The following is a 21153-nucleotide window of genomic DNA, read 5'->3' as shown; positions in this document are numbered from 1 at the left end:
TCAGGAGGTGTCCGCTGAGAGAGACACGCTTCAGGAACGGTCAAAGGAACAATTGGTTAAGATTTCGAGGCTTGAGGCACGGCTGGACGAAGTGAGGCGTGCTGACCACCCTGCTGTTTCTGAGTTAAGGCAGCGGCTGGCGATGCTGCAGGAAGACCTGGAGGCTAAGAGGGCAGAGCTTACAAAGAAGGGCAGAGAGGTGAGAGAGATAAATGATTAAATAATAGTAGAAGATGGCGCCATTATAAAAACTTGCCTGTGCCATGATGGGCTGGGGCCGAACACCATCCAGGCCCCTCAAGCAAGCCTATCAGTGTTATAGGCATAGATGTAAAAATAGATAAAAAAAAAAAACGATGATTGTGAATTTGTGAGGCTTAGATTGATATTGGTGTCTAATGTATCAAGTTTTCCTGTTTTGTCGAAGTAGTGGATACAGTCGCCCCTCAAATAGTACAGTTTCCAATACAGTCGCCCCTCAAATAGTACAGTTTCCAATACAGTCGCCCCTCAAATAGTACAGTTTCCAATACAGTCCCTCAAATAGTACAGTTTCCAATACAGTCGCCCCTCAAATAGTACAGTTTCCAATACAGTCCCTCAAATAGTACAGTTTCCAATACAGTCGCCCCTCAAATAGTACAGTTTCCAATACAGTCATCCCTCAAATAGTACGGTTTCCAATACAGTCGCCCCTCAAATAGTACAGTTTCCAATACAGTCGCCCCTCAAATAGTACAGTTTCCAATACAGTCCCTCAAATAGTACAGTTTCCAATACAGTCCCTCAAATAGTACAGTTTCCAATACAGTCCCTCAAATAGTACGGTTTCCAATACAGTCGCCCCTCAAATAGTACAGTTTCCAATACAGTCGCCCCTCAAATAGTACAGTTTCCAATACAGTCCCTCAAATAGTACAGTTTCCAATACAGTCACCCCTCAAATAGTACAGTTTCCAATACAGCCCCTCAAATAGTACAGTTTCCAATACAGTCACCCCTCAAATAGTACAGTTTCCAATACAGTCATCCCTCAAATAGTACAGTTTCCAATAGTACGGTTTTGGTTTTATGTGGATTTTCTAAGAAGATTTTTTAGGATTTTTAAATTTCACGACAAAAGGAAATTTAAAAATCCTTAAAGATCTACGACAATCCATATAAAACCGGAACTGAACTATTGAAAACCATACTATTTGAGGGATGACTACTGTATAATGATGTTAATGAAAGCGTTGATGTGCATTGTTGTATCTTGCAGGTGGAGGAGCTGAAACACTCCCTGTCTAACCTTCGTGCGCAGCTGACCAGCCGTGAGGGGGAGCTCCAGCACCTGCAGACTGCCTCCACCCCACAGCCCACCACCCTGTCACTCACTGCTCAAGGCAATATTTGTGCCCCGAGTTCTCCCCAGGAAGATAACTTAGAACAACAGACTCACACCACAGAGACTGCTAAGGTGAGCTCACTAAACAAACTGATTTCTTTACTAGGGGGCTCCGTGGTGCAGTGGTTAGCACACCCAACTCACAACCGAGAGAGCCTGGGTTCGATTCCCAGGCGGAGTGGAAAAATTTGGGCGGCTTTTCCGATACCCTACGTAGCCCCTGTCCACCCAGCAGTGAATGGGTACCAGGTATTAATCGGGGGTTGTGTCCCGTCTCCTGGGGTCTGTTCCCTTCTCCTATAATTCCTTCCCCTTCTGTCTCTCTCCGGTATATGACCACAGATGTTGCGCCGACTAAACCAAACTTTCCAACTTTTCCTTTTCTGATACCCTACGCCCCTGTCCACCCAGCAGTGAATGGGTACCAGGTATTAATCGGGGGTTGTGTCCCGTCTCCTGGGGTCTGTTCCCTTCTCCTATAATTCCTTCCCCTTCTGTTTCTCTCTGGCATATGACCACAGATGTTGCGCCGACTAAACCAAACTTTAAAAACTTGATTTCTTGACTATGTTTTTCAGCGTATAAGACACTTTCACTAATTATTTTCATACGACCTACTCCATCCTTTTCCCCAGTTATCATCAGTCATTCTTCTTCAGCAGGAGGGCACGGAAGTCGAGCAGAAGTCCTCCCTCTCTCCCTTGGCTGTGGATCTGATCAAAGAAAAAAATGCCGAAATCTCTGAACTGACGAACAAGCTGACGGTCCTGGTGTGTGCCATCCAGAAGGTTGACTCACTTCTCAGGGAGGGAGGGAGCCCCGCCCTGGCCCAGAAGATGGTGGGTGTTGTCTGAAGCTTTGTGTCACTTCAACATTAGAGTTTAGTGCTGAACATTCATCACTCATGACCTAGGGCCGCGTTCACAGTCACGGAGGAGGAGGAGGAGGAGGTAGAGAGGGCTTTGGGGGTGGAGGTGGATGCTTGAAAGAGGAGAGGAAGGCCGAGGAGGAGGAGGAGGAGGAGGATAGCACTCAGGGTCTTGAGGAGGAGGAGGAGGAGGTAGAGAGGGCTTTGGGGGTGGAGGTGGATGCTAGAAAGAGGAGAGGATGCCCGAGGAGGAGGAGGAGGAGGAGGAGGATAGCACTCAGGGTCTTGAGGAGGAGGAGGAGGGAGAGAGGACTTTGGGGGTGGAGGTGGATGCTTGAAAGAGGAGAGGCTGCCCGAGGAGGAGGAGGAGGAGGAGGATAGCACTCAGGGTCTCGAGGAGGAGGAGGAGGGAGAGAGGACTTTCTGGCTGGAGGTGGATGCTTGAAAGAGGAGAGGAAGGCCGAGGAGGAGGAGGAGGAGGAGGAGGAGGAGGATAGCACTCAGGGTCTTGAGGAGGAGGAGGAGGAGGGAGAGAGGACTTTCTGGCTGGAGGTGGATGCTTGAAAGAGGAGAGGAAGGCCGAGGAGGAGGAGGAGGAGGAGGAGGATAGCACTCAGGGTCTTGAGGAGGAGGAGGAGGAGGGAGAGAGGGCTTTGGGGGTGGAGGTGGATGCTAGAAAGAGGAGAGGATGCCCGAGGAGGAGGAGGAGGAGGAGGAGGAGGAGGAGGATGAGGAGGATAGAACTCAGGGTATTGAGGAGGAGGAGGAGGAGGGAGAGAGGACTTTGGGGGTGGGGGTGGACGCTAGAAAGAGGAGAGGATGCCCGAGGAGGAGGAGGAGGAGGAGGAGGAGGAGGAGGAGGAGGATAGCACTCAGGGTCTCGAGGAGGAGGAGGAGGAGGGAGAGAGGACTTTCTGGGTGGAGGTGGATGCTTGAAAGAGGAGAGGATGCCCGAGGAGGAGGAGGAGGAGGAGGTGGAGGATAGCACTCAGGGTCTTGAGGAGGAGGAGGAGGGAGAGAGGACTTTGGGGGTGGAGGTGGATGCTTGAAAGAGGAGAGGATGCCCGAGGAGGAGGAGGAGGAGGAGGATAGCACTCAGGGTCTCGAGGAGGAGGAGGAGGAGGGAGAGAGGGCTTTGGGGGTGGAGGTGGATGCTTGAAAGAGGAGAGGATGCCCGAGGAGGAGGAGGAGGAGGAGGAGGAGGAGGAGGAGGAGGAGGAGGATAGCACTCAGGGTCTCGAGGAGGAGGAGGAGGGAGAGAGGACTTTCTGGGTGGAGGTGGATGCTTGAAAGAGGAGAGGAAGGCCGAGGAGGAGGAGGAGGAGGAGGATGAGGAGGATAGCACTCAGGGTCTTGAGGAGGAGGAGGAGGAGGAGGAGGAGGAGGAGGATAGCACTCAGGGTCTCGAGGAGGAGGAGGAGGAGGAGGGAGAGAGGACTTTGGGGGTGGAGGTGGATGCTTGAAAGAGGAGAGGATGCCCGAGGAGGAGGAGGAGGAGGAGGAGGAGGATAGCACTCAGGGTCTCGAGGAGGAGGAGGAGGAGGAGGGAGAGAGGACTTTCTGGGTGGAGGTGGATGCTTGAAAGAGGAGAGAATGCCTGAGGAGGAGGAGGAGGAGGAGGAGGAGGAGGATAGCACTCAGGGTCTTGAGGAGGAGGAGGAGGAGGAGGGAGAGAGGACTTTCTGGGTGGAGGTGGATGCTTGAAAGAGGAGAGGATGCCCGAGGAGGAGGAGGAGGAGGAGGAGGATAGCAGCCAGAAGCGGATAGATGCTTATGAGTCTTCCAGTTAAGGATGGATTCAAAAGCTTTAAAAAGACAGGAAAGCAAAGGTATAGGGCGGTAGTTTGAGGGATTAGAACAGTCACCCTTCTTAGACAGAGGCTGTATGTAGGCGTACTTCTAGCAGGAAGGAAAGGTAGATTTTGACAGGTAGAGGCGAGAGAGTGACCAGGCAGGGTGACAGCACAGAGGCACAGTTTTTAAGGATAATAGAAGGTACTTTATCAGGGCCATGAGGCTTCCGAGGGTTAATAGAAGGTACTTTATCAGGGCCATGAGGCTTCCGAGGGTTAATAGAAGGTACTTTATCAGGGCCATGAGGCTTCTGAGGGTTAATAGAAGGTACTTTATCAGGGCCATGAGGCTTCCGAGGGTTAATAGAAGGTACTTTATCAGGGCCATGAGGCTTCCGAGGGTTAATAGAAGGTACTTTATCAGGGCCATGAGGCTTCCGAGGGTTAATAGAAGGTACTTTATCAGGGCCATGAGGCTTCCGAGGGTTAATAGAAGGTACTTTATCAGGGCCATGAGGCTTCCGAGGGTTACCTGTTTTGCTTATCTTTTTTCCAGCTTTTCAATGCGCTGAATGGCGAGGTTGCTGAGGGACTGAACGAGACTGAGGAGCAGGAAATGCTGAGAGACGGAGCACCAGAGCAGAGTGCCATCTGGGTGAGTGTGTCGAGGCGGTGTTTGTCAGTCTGGTACGGAGTCTTGAACGATCGGACATTTCCCATTACAAATTTCACAGATTAAAAAATGATACATACCTTGGCCTTAGCTGGGTGCTGTCTGACTGGCAGTGTAGAGCCTCATCTCTCTCTACGTGATTTTCCTTGTTTTTCAGACCCGTAATATCGAGGGAGCGGCAGCAACGGAAGTGTCTCCAGACCTGCTGCATCAGGCCAGTTGGGAGGCGGAAGGGTCTGTTCACACGCGGCCCCTCGCTGACTCCTCTCTCATGTCAACACGGACCGTCCCAACTTCAGAACTGTCACAGGTAAGGTGTGTTTGGAACTTGAATGAGGGAATTTGTAGCAAGTGAACGATTTCGTTAGTCATTGATACCCTCTCGCCTCACACCTGAGAGAGCCCGGGTTCGATTCCTGGGGGAGTGGAAAAATTTGGGAGGCTTTTCCGATACCCTACGCCCCTGTCCACCCAGCAGTGAATGGGTACCAGGTATTAGTCGGGGGTTGTGTCCCGTCTCCTGGGGTCTGTTCCCTTCTCCTATAATTCCTTCCCCTTCTGTCTCTCTCCGGCATATGACCACAGATGTTGTTCCGACTAAACCAAACTTTCCAACTGTTCCCTTCTCCTATAATTCCTTCCCCTTCTGTCTCTCTCCGGCATATAACCACAGATGTTGCGCCCACTAAACCAAACTTTCCAACTGTTCCCTTCTCCTATAATTCCTTCCCCTTCTGTCTCTCTCCGGCATATGACCACAGATGTTGCGCCCACTAAACCAAACTTTCCAACTCTTCCCTTGTCATATAATTCCTTCCCCTTCTGTCTCTCTCCGGCATATGACCATAGATGTTGCGCCGACTAAACCAAACTTTCCAACTGTTCCCTTGTCATATAATTCCTTCCCCTTCTGTCTCTCTCCGGCATATGACCACAGATGTTGCGCCGACTAAACCAAACTTTCCAACTTTCCTGGAGGGAGCAAAGTTTCAGTTATAGACAGATAAATAGACAAGTTGTTTGAAAAGGTGTTAAGTGTATTACTAAGGGAATTGGTTTATTTAATGTTTCTTTTGCTAGCTTTCCAATATTTTGGTCGGCATTATAAGAGACTTTCGGTTCTCCCATCAACTATTTCTAAAGGTCAAAGAGGGGATCAATCGGGTTCTAATGAGTGTTTCTTTAGGTTCACGGTACAGAGGAAGGGTCACACTACCACCAGGGTCATAAAACTACTTCTGGAAATGCCCACAACTCCTACGAAAGCCTTGTCAAATGAGTGTTTCTTTAGGTTCATGGTACAGAGGAAGGGTCACACTACCACCAGGGTCATAAAACTACTCCTGGAAATGCCCACAACTCCTACGAAAGCCTTGTCATATGTGTGTTTCTTTAGGTTCATGGTACAGAGGAAGGGTCACACTACCACCAGGGTCATAAAACTACTTCTGGAAATGCCCGAAACTCCTACGAAAGCCTTGTCAAATGTGTGTTTCTTCAGGTTCACGGTACAGAGGAAGGGTCACACTACCACCAGGGTCATAAAACTACCCCTGGAAATGCCCACAACTCCTACGAAAGCCTTGTCAAATGTGTGTTTCTTTAGGTTCACGGTACAGAGGAAGGGTCACACTACCACCAGGGTCATAAAACTACTGGAAATGCCCACAACTCCTACGAAAGCCTTGTCAAATGTGTGTTTCTTTAGGTTCATGCTACAGAGGAAGGGTCACACTACCACCAGGGTCATAAAACTACTTCTGGAAATGCCCACAACTCCTACAAAAGCCTTGTCAAATATGTGTTTCTTCAGGTTCAAGGTACAGAGGAAGGGTCACACTACCACCAGGGTCATAAAACTACTTCTGGAAATGCCCACAACTCCTACGAAAGCCTTGTCAAATGTGTGTTTCTTTAGGTTCATGGTACAGAGGAAGGGTCACACTACCACCAGGGTCATAAAACTACCCCTGGAAATGCCCGAAACTCCTAGGAAAGCCTTGTCAAATATGTGTTTCTTTAGGTTCATGGTACAGAGGAAGGGTCACACTACCACCAGGGTCATAAAACTACTTCTGGAAATGCCCACAACTCCTACGAAACCCTTGTCAAATGTGTGTTTCTTTAGGTTCATGGTACAGAGGAAGGGTCAGACTACCACCAGGGTCATAAAACTACTTCTGGAAATGCCCACAACTCCTACGAAAGCCTTGTCAAATGTGTGTTTCTTTAGGTTCATGGTACAGAGGAAGGGTCACACTACCACCAGGGTCATAAAACTACTCCTGGAAATGCCCACAACTCCTACGAAAGCCTTGTCAAATATGTGTGTATGGGCGACGAACTGTTTAGTAATACGGCTCTTTATGTTTTCTTTCTTTCATCTACATTCTACTTTCGGCGATGGGTAGAAAACAGCCTCCCCGGACAGCACAGGAGCCGTCACCGTGCCCTGGGAGGTGTACGAGGCCATGTGTTGCTCCGCTTTGGAAGTCCCAGTGCTTAGAGGACACATCAAATTGTTAAGACAGGAGATTCAAAGCCTGACTCATTATCAGGTAGATCGGTGGCATGTTGAATGAAGTTACCTGAGTGCAACCCCTGCGTGCTGAGACATATTACCTGATGAAATTTCGGGATCTCTCACTGATAGCAACTTGAACTAACACCAGGCATGGGCATTATATTCTAACTACTAATGGACAACTAAATATCACCCTTTTCCCAGGTCTAGTCAGGTGAAATAGACCTTTAAAAACAGCTCATAAGATCTTCATTGGAGTTAACCTGGTAGCAGCGGGGACCATGTTTCTTAATGGTCCCTCTAAGCGAGAAAAATGAGAAAAAATCACCCCTCACACAAACCATTTCATAATACATATCAAAGCATTTGTGATCAGATTATGTATCATCTATTTTTGAGGGGTTTATATCATGGCACAAATTTGCCCCATCACTGCTACACGGTAAGCCACAAATTTGGCCCGTCACTGCCACACGGTAAGCCACAAATCTGGCCTGTCGCTGCTACACGGTAAAGCCACAAATTTGGCCCGTCGCTGCTACACGGTAAAGCCACAAATTTGGCCCGTCGCTGCTACACGGTAAAGCCACAAATTTGGCCCGTCATACTTTACGGTAAAGCCACAAATTTGGCCCGTCGCTGCTACACGGTAAAGCCACAAATTTGGCCCGTCGCTGCTACACGGTAAAGCCACAAATTTGGCCCGTCGCTGCTACACGGTAAAGCCACAAATTTGGCCCGTCGCTGCTACACGGTAAAGCCACAAATTTGGCCCGTCGCTGCTACACGGTAAAGCCACAAATTTGGCCCGTCGCTGCTACCGGGTTAAAAATAGCTCATCAGATCTTCCTTGGAGTCTAACCAGTCTAAAATCACCTTACTAAAATGGGGTTTTCTTGTATATTAGACATTTTTTAGGCCATGAGATATATTCTAGAAGTGAGTGAGTGTGTCTGTTTGAATACTGAGCCTTGGACAGAAATAACATGGGTATTCTTTCTCTGTATAGCAATTTCAGTGAGCATAGTGAGGGGCATATTATGTTAAGGCCTCTGTTAAACCCTTAGTGTTCCGGTTTGCCTAAGCTGCAGTGCATGTCAGGGTTGTTGAGTAGCTTGTGTTGACTGCATCAGCGGCGGAGCAGGGCCTTAAACCTCATCAACGGAAATGATAGTTTGCCACTTCATGGATACTAAATCTAGTCAGCATTTGGTGGGATTTGTATAACCAAGGAACCATGTTTTCAGCACATGCCAACTAACCACTCAGATCTAGTCTTCCTAGTTCTTAATAACGGTTGATGAGTGACTTGCTGTGCCTGAGTGTTGAGTGTGAGGGGATGTGTTTGGCATCCTCCCTGTGGACATGACGGCGAAGCAGGGATGTGTTGTCGCCCCATCACCCAGGAACATACATATGGATTGGGTATTAGGCCGAGGTGTGGGATAGTCTTTGTCAAACAGTGTCAAGTATGTATCTTTTCCTTACAGCAAAGAACACAGATCAAGGGCAAGAGAAAAATGTATATATAAAAAGACCCACCTATTGGTCTGCTCTTGCAAACAGAACTGAGGGATCTGAATGCGTGTGTCAAATTTGGTTGGACACATTGGGCTACTCGCTTCTTAAACTTTCCAACTGTTCCCCTTCTCCTATAATTCCTTCCCCTTCTGTCTCTCTCCGGCATATGACCACAGATGTTGCGCCCACTAAACCAAACTTTCCAACTGTTCCCTTCTCCTATAATTCCTTCCCCTTCTGTCTCTCTCCGGCATATGACCACAGATGTTGCGCCCACTAAACCAAACTTTCCAACTGTTCCCTTCTCCTATAATTCCTTCCCCTTCTGTCTCTCTCCGGCATATGACCACAGATGTTGCATGACTAAACCAAACTTTCCAACTGTTCCCTTCTCCTATAATTCCTTCCCCTTCTGTCTCTCTTCGGCATATGACCACAGATGTTGCGCCCACTAAACCAAACTTTCCAACTGTTCCCTTCTCCGATAATTCCTTCCCCTTCTGTCTCTCTTCGGCATATGACCACAGATGTTGCGCCCACTAAACCAAACTTTGCAACTGTTGCCGTCGCCTATAATTCCTTCCCCTTCTGTCTCTCTCCGGCATATGACCACAGATGTTGCGCCGACTAAACCAAACTTTCCAACTGTTCCCTTCTCCTATAATTCCTTCCCCTTCTGTCTCTCTCTGGCATATGACCACAGATGTTGCGCCCACTAAACCAAACTTTCCAACTTTTTCTCATCTCATTCTGTGGACTGGGCTGCGACATGTGGGGGTGTGTGGAACATTTTGATATCCACCGTTTTGTAAATATGTATGTAAGCATAACTACACAAGACAGCATGACTTGTAAACATACATAACTTGTTTGATATTTTGACATTTTCAGAGTTATTGCAAAATATCCACGGGTCACCCTCAAGACTCACTCCTGTTATCTAAACTTATGAAAACAAAGGAGAAAACTGTAGACAATTCCTCGGACTTTTAGGAGGGAAGAGTGGATTAGAAAACTGAACATTGATATATAGTGTTCCTGGGAAGCTTCATGTCTGTCAGAATGTCTTAGAAAATTGAAATATGGAAGGATTGAAAGGAATTAAGAGAGAGAAGTTACATGGAGGATTAGGGAATGAATCAATTATGCATACTGGTAACTCTCGATTTCTACGAGTATTGTATCCTTGAAGAGGTCATTGCGTAAATCAAAAACAGTGTAAATCTAACAAGAGGTCGGTTTGTACCCTTATTGCCTACTGTATCACTCTGACTCCTCTCCCTCTCGTGGTTCCTCCTCTGGCTGTCCTTCCCCTCGTGGTAGACAGCAGCGAGGGTGTTGTTGTTGGGTAGCGTGGGTACTGTATTGTTGCTCAAGTGGCGCGTGGGAAGAACCGAGCTCAGCTGTGTGGCCGTGTGAGTCCAGTTGCGTGAGACATCTGGTGGACACTCCGTAAAATATCGCGTATATTTATTTGGATTTTGGACCATGCGTTATTTCAAAAACGCGTAAACCAACCTCGCATTAATCGAGAGTTACCTGTATTGTATTATGGATGAAGGTACAGGAATTTGGGTAGAATTAATATTGAACTAACCTCTCCATTTCACCACCAACCAGACTCACCTTGAGGAGGACTTTAGGTCAGCCCAGGAGCTGCTGGAGGCCAGGGAGGCGGAGATCCTGCAACTCTCCGACGAGGTGGAGGATTCACCCCCAGTGCCCCTCGCCACCTCTGTGCACTCCCCCGCCCTGGAGCTTAAGGTAAGATGCAGACCATGACTCACTTCTCACCTACTAGCCAGGGTGTGTTTGTGGTTGATAACAGAGGTCCTTAAGACACAGTGATGCAAGATTCTGCTGTTATGTGGGAACTTGTGTAGTGCAGCGACTAGGCCTGATGAGTGAGCCTCCCATAACCCACTTGGCGAGCAGGGCACCTCTTTGGCAGACTCGGTAAGGAGTGGCTCTCTCGTCACGCTGGTCGTGGGTTCAATCCCAGGCAGCCGGCGAATACCCTGATCTTGATTAATTTCTTGTGTGTTTTGATACATGCAGAGGATGTGTTGGGAAGTAGAGGAAATAGAAGAATAAGCTCTCGGGGCATGGCACTAGTGTTATCTACTTGCCGGGGCTTGTTTGTGGTTGATAACAGAGGTCCTTTAGACACAGATGAGAAAAAATCACCCCTCACACAAACCATTTCATAATATATATCAAAGCATTTGTGATCAGTTTATGCATCATCTATTTTGGGGGTTTATATCATGGCACAAATTTGGCCCGTCGCTGCTGCACGGTAAAGCCACAAGTTTGGCCCGTCGCTGCTACACGGTAAAGCCACAAATTTGGCCCGTCGCTGCTACACGGTAAAGCCACAAATTTGGCCCGTTGCTGCTACACGGTAAAGCCACAAATTTGGCCCGTTGCTGCCACACGGTTAGGGCACTGCAGTAGATGGTAACCAGATATTAATATTTCCGATAATACAGGTTGAGCAGCTCCAGCAAGCCCTTCATGAAGTCCACATCGGCAAGGCAGACTGTGAGGCTCGACTGGAACAACTATCTCTGAAGAACAAGTTATACAGTGAAGAGATAGAACAGCTTGAGGGTACCGTTGAGGCTCTCAGGCAGGAGGCTCAGCAAAGTGCAAGGGAACTCAAGGAGAAGGAGGCCTTGCTGCACGCACTGAGGCAGCAGGTTACGGACAACACTCAACAACATGAACAGCAAATGGTAGGCTGTGTGTTTGTGTGTGTGTGTGTGTGTGTGTGTGTGTGTGTGTGTGGTGGGGGAGGGAGGGCGTCATATCACTATTGTTTGATCTGTGAAATTCTTGTCTTGTCATAGATATTTTCAGACTAATTGCTCCTCTTGTTGCTAAGGGGGCTTCATGGTGCAGTGGTTAGCACACTCGACTCACAACCGAGAGAGCCCGGGTTCGATTCCCGGGCGGAGTGGAAAAAATTGGGTGGCTTTTCCGATACCCTACGCCCCTGTCCACCCAGCAGTGAGAGAGAGAGAGAAAGTAAATCAAAATCATTAGAATCACTTTCGTTCAGACAGTATCTCATGTTTTGTTTCCCCTGCAGGAGGATGTGAGCAGCAGGCTGAGGGGGTCCAAGGCTGAAGTAATCCAACTGTCCTCGGCCCTGCAGGGAAAGACTGATGAGGTGACGCGGATGACGGCCCAGCTGGAACGTGTGCATGCTGACCTCAAGGAAAGGCTCACACAATCCAGCAGGGAGGCGGCAGAAATGGACGAGCAGTTCCAGCAGAAGATATCAGGCAAGTAACACATCTCACACAAGTTGCACGAAAGGGGCGGCCAGTGAAGTGTCCTTTTTCGATAATGGGGAAGTTGAGGGGATGCGCATCATAGAATGTGTCAAAATCCTCATTGTAGTTGGTAGACGTATTGTATTTTTATTTAATTTCAGAAACACGAATGCTACACTCGTTTACATAAGATAATACAACCATGTGTGTGTGTATTTATTTCTGCATTTATTTATCTCAATATGTTTTTTTTTAGTATTATGAAGTCACCCTAAATATTCAGTGTTTTAGCATGTCTGTTTCCACTATGGGCAGGAAAGATTTTTAATACGAAAATTTCCCGCAGACTTGAGAGACGAACATGCTGCAAGAGAGAAGGAGCTATGCAGTTACTATGAGGAACACATGGCCAAGCAGGTGAGAGAGTATATGGGGACCATGTAGTGTTGGGAAACTTACCGAATGACCTGTTAAAGAAACCACATTAAGGGTCGTTTGTTTGTTTTGATCGTTACCAATGGTGGCGATCGACGCTATAGTCTTCCACGTGAAACTGGCCTATGATGGGGTTGTGGGGGCTGCGGAGGGAGCGAGAGGTGTTGGGAGTGTGTGGCAAGGTGCGGGGCTTGGCTAACCCCGCAGCCGCCACTCCCCCATCGGCTGGTTTGACGTGGAAATACTATAGCAGAGATAACAGCCATTGCTAACGATCAAAACAAACATAACGACTGTGAAAGAGGCCCCTAATTCAGATGGCATGTGGTGTTCACTCAGCCGTAGGTGTATTGCTTCATTGTGCTCGTAAAAATCCTACTTCAAAAAGGGCTGGACTTGTGAATGAAAAATTAGCATTACAAGATCGCCTCCTATCATCAACAGTACCATTAAGGAGTTTTGTTAAGTTATGCATATAGTTTTATTACTGTACAGAAATGATTTTATAGTCTAGCACACATGTGGGGGGCCTCGTGGTGCAGTGGTTAGCACACTCGGCTCACAACCGAGAGAGCCCCAGTTTGATTCCCGGGCGGAGTGGAAAAATTTGGGCGGCTTTTCCGATACCCTACGCCCCTGTCCACCCAGCAGTGAATGGGTACCAGGTATTAATCGGGGGTTGTGTCCCGTCTCCTGGGGTCTGTTCTCTTCTCCTATAATTCCTTCCCCTTCTGTCTCTCTCTCCGGCATATGACCACAGATGTTGCGCCGACTAAACCAAACTTTCCAACTGTTCCCTTCTCCTATAATTCCTTCCCCTTCTGTCTCTCTCCGGCATATGACCACAGATGTTGCGCCGACTAAACCAAACTTTCCAACTGTTCCCTTCTCCTATAATTCCTTCCCCTTCTGTCTCTCTCCGGCATATGACCACAGATGTTGCATCGACTAAACCAAACTTTCCGACTGTTCTCTTCTCCTATAATTCCTTCCCCTTCTGTCTCTCTCCGGGATATGACCACAGATGTTGCACCGACTAAACCAAACTTTCCGACTGTTCTCTTCTCCTATAATTCCTTCCCCTTCTGTCTCTCTCCGGGATATGACCACAGATGTTGCACCGACTAAACCAAACTTTCCAACTGTTCCCTTCTCCTATAATTCCTTCCCCTTCTGTCTCTCTCCGGGATATGACCACAGATGTTGCGCCGACTTAACCAAACTTTCCAACTGTTCCCTTCTCCTATAATTCCTTCCCCTTCTGTCTCTCTCAGGCATATGACCACAGATGTTGCGCCGACTAAACCAAACTTTCCGACTGTTCTCTTCTCCTATAATTCCTTCCCCTTCTGTCTCTCTCCGGCATATGACCACAGATGTTGCGCCGACTAAACCAAACTTTCCAACTGTTCCCTTCTCCTATAATTCCTTCCCCTTCTGTCTCTCTCTGGCATATGACCACAGATGTTGCGCCGACTAAACCAAACTTTCCAACTATATACCACATGGTCTAACCCTGCAACTCACAGTCTAAAGAGATCTAACCTTCTTTCACAGTGTGTTGAAATCAGAAACTTGTAACAGTAATTCAGCTTTTGTCTTGAGGGACCTCCGTGCCTTGATACCAGGCTCTGTTATTTGCCTCAGTCATCTTTCCAACCCACTCTTCAAGCACTTGGATGTCAGAAAATTGAAGTGAGGGTGGAAGTCAGATTTTAAAAGTTTAACCCTCAAGCATCAGGTCTTTACTGAACACGTGTGATATACCTGCATATGGCCCCAACCTTAGTTAAAGTGGGTTGAATTATAGTTTAAGGTGACATCTGACAGGGGTGAAGGGAAGAGGTGTGGAGTGGTGGAAGAAGTGAAGTGACAGACTTTAAAGTGGTTTGGCCATATGGAGCGAATGGAGGAGAGTGAGATGACCAGAAGGGTGTATGTGAGTGAGATAGAGGGAGGGAATGTTAGAAGTTGGAAAGTTTGGTTTAGTCGGCGCAACATCTGTGGTCATATGCCGGAGGGAGACAGAAGGGGAAGGAATTATAGGAGAAGGGAACAGTTGGAAAGTTTGGTTTAGTCGGCGCAACATCTGTGGTCATATGCCGGAGAGAGACAGAAGGGGAAGGAATTATAGGAGAAGGGAACAGTTGGAAAGTTTGGTTTAGTCGGCGCAACATCTGTGGTCATATGCCGGAGAGAGACAGAAGGGAAAGGAATTATAGGAGAAGGGAACAGACCCCAGGAGACGGGACACAACCCCCGATTAATACCTGGTACCCATTCACTGCTGGGTGGACAGGGGTGTAGGGTATTGGAAAAGCTGCCCAAATTTTCCACTCGGCCCGGGAATCGAACCCGGGCTCTCTCAGTTGTGAGCCGAGTGTGCTAACCACTGCACCACGAAGCCCCCGGGAATGCTAGAGGACGACCTCCAGTGAAATGAAGGGATAGGGGGCAGGAGTACGTTAGGGAGAGGGGGGAAAGATCCTTGAGAAACTGAGCAGGCAAGGAGGGAGTGTCTGGATAGAGAGAGTTGGGTAGTTTTAAGCCACTCGGCGGTGACTGAAAAATCCCAGGTGGTAGCGTGGGGATTCGAACCCGCGTCGTCCATCACGTGGCGAATGTGGGCCCAGCACACTACCACTCAGCCACCGCCTACCCAATAAGGCTCTCTAACCATATCCAAAAAATTATTACGTTGACAGATAAGAGACTTGGCAGAGCGCATGAGCAAGGACAAGGTGGCGGCCATGGCAAGGCAGCAGGAGGTGTTTGAAGCTGCACTGCATAAGACCTCGCAGGAGAGAAGCCAGTCCAGGGATGACCCAGAACAGCCTTCAGCCTCTGCATCACCAGCACTGCCAATGTTGTCTCACTCACATTTGGCAGACCAACAAACAGGTGAGTGGACCAGGATCATAAGATTTGCAGTGTCATTTAACATGTTTTGAACAGAGTACTAATACCCCCTGCTTTGAACAGTACTAATACCCCCTGCTTTGAACAGTACTAATACCCCTGCTTTGAACAGTACTAATACCCCTGCTTTGAACAGTACTAATACCCCCTGCTTTGAACAGTACTAATACCCCTGCTTTGAACAGTACTAATACCCCTGCTTTGAACAGAGTACTAATACCCACTGCTTTGAACAGACTACTGATACCCCCTGCTTTGAACAGAGTACTAATACCCCCTGCTTTGAACAGTACTAATACCCCTGCTTTGAACAGTACTAATACCCCCTGCTTTGAACAGTACTAATACCCCTGCTTTGAACAGAGTACTAATACCCCCTGCTTTGAACAGTACTAATACCCCTGCTTTGAACAGTACTAATACCCCTGCTTTGAACAGAGTACTAATACCCCTGCTTTGAACAGTACTAATACCCCCTGCTTTGAACAGAGTACTAATACCCCCTGCTTTGAACAGTACTAATACCCCTGCTTTGAACAGAGTACTAATACCCCCTGCTTTGAACAGTACTAATACCCCTGCTTTGAACAGAGTACTAATACCCCTGCTTTGAACAGTACTAATACCCCCTGCTTTGAACAGAGTACTAATACCCCTGCTTTGAACAGTACTAATACCCCTGCTTTGAACAGTACTAATACCCCTGCTTTGAACAGTACTAATACCCCTGCTTTGAACAGTACTAATACCCCTGCTTTGAACAGTACTAATACCCCTGCTTTGAACAGAGTACTAATACCCCTGCTTTGAACAGTACTAATACCCCTGCTTTGAACAGTACTAATACCCCTGCTTTGAACAGTAATAATACCCCTGCTGTGTACAGTACTAATACCTGCTTTGAACAGTACTAATACCCTGCTTTGAACAGTACGAATACCCACTGCTTTGAACAGTACTAATACCCCTGCTTTGAACAGTACTAATACCCCTGCTTTGAACAGTACTAATACCCCTGCTTTGAACAGTACTAATACCCCCTGCTTTGAACAGTACTAATACCCCTGCTTTGAACAGTACTAATACCCCCTGCTTTGAACAGTACTAATACCCCTGCTTTGAACAGTACTAATACCCCCTGCTTTGAACAGTACTAATACCCCTGCTTTGAACAGTACTAATACCCCAGCTTTTTACAGTACGAAAAACCCGGGGTTGAAACGTAAAAATACCCCCTGCTTTGAACAGTACTAAAACCCCAGCTTTGAACAGTACTAATACCCTGCTTTTAACAGTACTAATACCCCTGCTTTGAACAGTACTAATACCCCTGCTTTGAACAGTACTAATACCCCTGCTTTGAACAGTACTAATACCCCTGCTTTGAACAGTACTAATACCCACTGCTTTGAACAGTACTAATACCCCTGCTTTGAACAGTACTAATACCCCTGCTTTGAACAGTACTAATACCCCTGCTTTGAACAGTACTAATACCCCTGCTTTGAACAGTACTAATACCCCTGCTTTGAACAGTACTAATACCCACTGCTTTGAACAGTACTAATACCCCTGCTTTGAACAGAGTACTAATACCCCCTGCTTTGAACAGTACTAATACCCCCTGCTTTGAACAGAGTACTAATACCCCCTGCTTTGAACAGAGTACTAATACCCCCTGCTTTGAACAGAGTACTGATACCCCCTGCTTTGAACAGTACTAATACCCCCTGCTTTGAACAGTACTAATACCCCCTGCTTTGAACAGTACTAATACCCCTGCTTTGAACAGTACTAATACCCCTGCTTTGAACAGTACTAATACCCACTGCTTTGAACAGAGTACTAATACCCCTGCTTTGAACAGAGTACTAATACCCCTGCTTTGAACAGTACTAATACCCTGCTTTGAACAGTACTAATACCCCTGCTTTGAACAGTACTAATACCCCTGCTTTGAACAGTACTAATACACCCTGCTTTGAACAGTACTAATACCCCTGCTTTGAACAGTACTAATACCCCTGCTTTGAACAGTACTAATACCCCTGCTTTGAACAGTACTAATACCCCTGCTTTGAACAGTACTAATACCCCCTGCTTTGAACAGTACTAATACCCCTGCTTTGAACAGTACTAATACCCCCTGCTTTGAACAGAGTACTAATACCCCTGCTTTGAACAGTACTAATACCCCTGCTTTGAACAGTACTAATACCCCTGCTTTGAACAGTACTAATACCCCTGCTTTGAACAGAGTACTAATACCCCTGCTTTGAACAGTACTAATACCCCCTGCTTTGAACAGTACTAATACCCCTGCTTTGAACAGTACTAATACCCCTGCTTTGAACAGTACTAATACCCCTGCTTTGAACAGTACTAATACCCCTGCTTTGAACAGTACTAATACCCACTGCTTTGAACAGTACTAATACCCCTGCTTTGAACAGTACTAATACCCCTGCTTTGAACAGTACTAATACCCCTGCTTTGAACAGTACTAATACCCCCTGCTTTTAACAGTACTAATACCCCTGCTTTGAACAGTACTAATACCCACTGCTTTGAACAGTACTAATACCCCTGCTTTGAACAGTACTAATACCCCTGCTTTGAACAGTACTAATACCCCCTGCTTTGAACAGTACTAATACCCCTGCTTTGAACAGTACTAATACCCCTGCTTTGAACAGTACTAATACCCCTGCTTTGAACAGAGTACTAATACCCCTGCTTTGAACAGTACTAATACCCCTGCTTTGAACAGTACTAATACCCCTGCTTTGAACAGTACTAATACCCCTGCTTTGAACAGTACTAATACCCCTGCTTTGAACAGTACTAATACCCTGCTTTGAACAGTACTAATACCCCTGCTTTAAAACTTACTATTCCCCCTGCTTTGAACAGTACTAATACCCCTGCTTTGAACAGTACTAATACCCCTGCTTTGAACAGTACTAATACCACTGCTTTGAACAGTACTAATACCCCTGCTTTGAACAGTACTAATACCCCGGCTTTGAACAGTACTAATACCCCTGCTTTGAACAGTACTAATACCCCTGCTTTGAACAGAGTACTAATACCCCTGCTTTGAACAGTACTAATACCCCTGCTTTGAACAGAGTACTAATACCCCTGCTTTGAACAGAGTACTAATACCCCTGCTTTGAACAGTACTAATACCCCTGCTTTGAACAGTACTAATACCCCTGCTTTGAACAGAGTACTAATACCCCTGCTTTGAACAGTACTAATACCCCTGCTTTGAACAGTACTAATACCCCTGCTTTGAACAGTACTAATACCCCTGCTTTGAACAGTACTAATACCCTTTGAACAGTACTAATACCCCTGCTTTGAACAGTACTAATACCCCTGCTTTGAACAGTACTAATACCCCTGCTTTGAACAGTACTAATACCCCTGCTTTGAACAGTACTAATACCCCTGCTTTGAACAGTACTACCCCTGCTTTGCACAGTACTAATACCCCTGCTTTGAACAGTACTAATCCCCCAGCATTGAACAGTACTAATACCCCTGCTTTGAACAGTACTAATACCACTGCTTTGAACAGTACTAATACCCCTGCTTTGAACAGTACTAATACCCCTGCTTTGAACAGTACTAATACCCCCTGCTTTGAACAGTACTAATACCCCTGCTTTGAACAGTACTAATACCCCTGCTTTGAACAGTACTAATACCCCTGCTTTGAACAGTACTAATACCCCTGCTTTGAACAGTACTAATACCCCATGCGTAGAACAGTACAAATACCCTGCTTTTAACATTACTAAGCCCCCTGCTTTGAACAGTACTAATACCCCTGCTTTGAACAGTACTAATACCCCTGCTTTGTACAGTAATAATACCCCTGCTTTGAACAGTCCTAATCCCCCTGCTTTGAACAGTACTAATACCCCTGCTTTGAACAGTACTAATACCCCTGCTTTGAACAGTACTAATACCCCTGCTTTGAACAGTACTAATACCCTGCTTTGAACAGTACTAATCCTGCTTTGAACAGTACTAATACCCCTGCTTTGAACAGTACTAATACCCTGCTTTGAACAGTACTAATACCCCTGATTTGAACTGTACTAATACCCCTGCTTTGAACAGTACTAATACCCCTGCTTTGAACAGTACTAATACCCCTGCTTTGAACAGTACTGATACCCCCTGCTTTGAACAGTACTAATACCCCTGCTTTGAACAGTACTAATACCCCTGCTTTGAAAAGTACAAATACCCAATGCTTTGAACAGTACTAATACCCTGCTTTGAACAGTACTAATACCCCTGCTTTGAACAGTACTAATACCCCTGCTTTGAACAGTACTAATACCCCTGCTTTGAACAGTACTAATACCCCTGCGTTGAACAGTACTAATACCCCTGCTTTGAACAGTACTAATACCCCTGCTTTGAACAGTACTAATACCCCTGCTTTGAACAGTACTAATACCCCTGCTTTGAACAGTACTAATACCCCTGCTTTGAACAGTACTAATACCCCTGCTTTGAACAGTACTAATACCCCCTGCTTTGAACAGTACTAATACCCACTGCTTTGAACAGTACTAATACCACTGCTTTGAACAGTACTAATACCCACTGCTTTGAACAGTACTAATACCACTGCTTTGAACAGTACTAATACCCCTGCTTTGAACAGAGTACTAATACCCCTGCTTTGAACAGTACTAATACCCCTGCTTTGAACAGTACTAATACCCCTGCTTTGAACAGTACTAATACCCCTGCTTTGAACAGTACTAATACCCCTGCTTTGAACAGTACTAATACCCCCTGCTTTGAACAGTACTAATACCCACTGCTTTGAACAGAGTACTAATACCCCTGCTTTGAACAGTACTAATACCCACTGCTTTGAACAGAGTACTAATACCCCTGCTTTGAACAGTACTAATACCCCCTGCTTTGAACAGTACTAATACCCCTGCTTTGAACAGTACTAATACCCCTGCTTTGAACAGTACTAATACCCACTGCTTTGAACAGAGTACTAATACCCCTGCTTTGAACAGTACTAATACCCCTGCTTTGAACAGTACTAATACCCCTGCTTTGAACAGAGTACTAATACCCCTGCTTTGAACAGTACTAATACCCACTGCTTTGAACAGTACTAATACCCCTGCTTTGAACAGTACTAATACCCCTGCTTTGAATAGTACTAATACCCCCTGCTTTGAACAGTACTAATACCCCCTGCTTTGAACAGAGTACTAATACCCCTGCTTTGAACAGTACTAATACCCCTGCTTTGAACAGTACTAATACCCCTGCTTTGAACAGAGTACTAATACCCCTGCTTTGAACAGAGTACTAATACCCTGCTTTGAACAGTACTAATACCCTGCTTTGAACAGAGTACTAATACCCCTGCTTTGAACAGTACTAATACCCCTGCTTTGAACAGTACTAATACCCCCTGCTTTGAACAGAGTACTAATACCCCTGCTTTGAACAGTACTAATACCCCTGCTTTGAACAGTACTAATACCCCTGCTTTGAACAGTACTAATACCCCTGCTTTGAACAGTACTAATACCCCTGCTTTGAACAGTACTAATACCCCTGCTTTGAACAGTACTAATACCCCTGCTTTGTAGAGTACTATTACCTGCTTTGAACAGTACTAATACCCCTGCTTTGAACAGTACTAATACCCCCTGCTTTGAACAGTACTAATACCCCTGCTTTGAACAGTACT

The 21153-nt window shown here is 46.5% G+C and overlaps 1 protein-coding gene and 1 long non-coding RNA gene across 7 annotated transcripts in view; one reads left to right on the top strand and one right to left on the bottom strand.

Annotated features, from left to right (window-relative positions):
* The window catches only part of LOC126987741 (A-kinase anchor protein 9-like), a 139402-nt gene that overhangs the window by 98867 nt on the left and 19382 nt on the right, over nucleotides 1-21153 (top strand). For 4 of the 6 annotated variants that reach the window (XM_050845047.1, XM_050845054.1, XM_050845035.1 and 1 more), the window contains 11 exons: nucleotides 5-199; nucleotides 1262-1459; nucleotides 2047-2226; nucleotides 4605-4703; nucleotides 4879-5031; nucleotides 7133-7279; nucleotides 10387-10530; nucleotides 11259-11504; nucleotides 11861-12056; nucleotides 12394-12464; nucleotides 15188-15383. In XM_050845047.1, the coding sequence (XP_050701004.1) occupies nucleotides 5-199; nucleotides 1262-1459; nucleotides 2047-2226; nucleotides 4605-4703; nucleotides 4879-5031; nucleotides 7133-7279; nucleotides 10387-10530; nucleotides 11259-11504; nucleotides 11861-12056; nucleotides 12394-12464; nucleotides 15188-15383 (1825 nt within the window). The remainder of the gene's footprint in view (nucleotides 1-4; nucleotides 200-1261; nucleotides 1460-2046; nucleotides 2227-4604; nucleotides 4704-4878; nucleotides 5032-7132; nucleotides 7280-10386; nucleotides 10531-11258; nucleotides 11505-11860; nucleotides 12057-12393; nucleotides 12465-15187; nucleotides 15384-21153) is intronic. The other 2 variants (XM_050845041.1, XM_050845063.1) reach the window with 2 other exon arrangements.
* LOC126988130 (uncharacterized) overlaps nucleotides 1-21153 on the bottom strand; it is a 54845-nt gene that overhangs the window by 31501 nt on the left and 2191 nt on the right. The window lies entirely within an intron of this gene.

This window comes from Eriocheir sinensis, chromosome 6 (genome assembly GCF_024679095.1).
Source record: "Eriocheir sinensis breed Jianghai 21 chromosome 6, ASM2467909v1, whole genome shotgun sequence".
NCBI lineage: Eukaryota > Metazoa > Arthropoda > Malacostraca > Decapoda > Varunidae > Eriocheir > Eriocheir sinensis.
The sequence above is the reverse complement of the archived record's forward strand: the minus strand, read 5'-3'. Positions and strand labels throughout refer to the sequence as shown.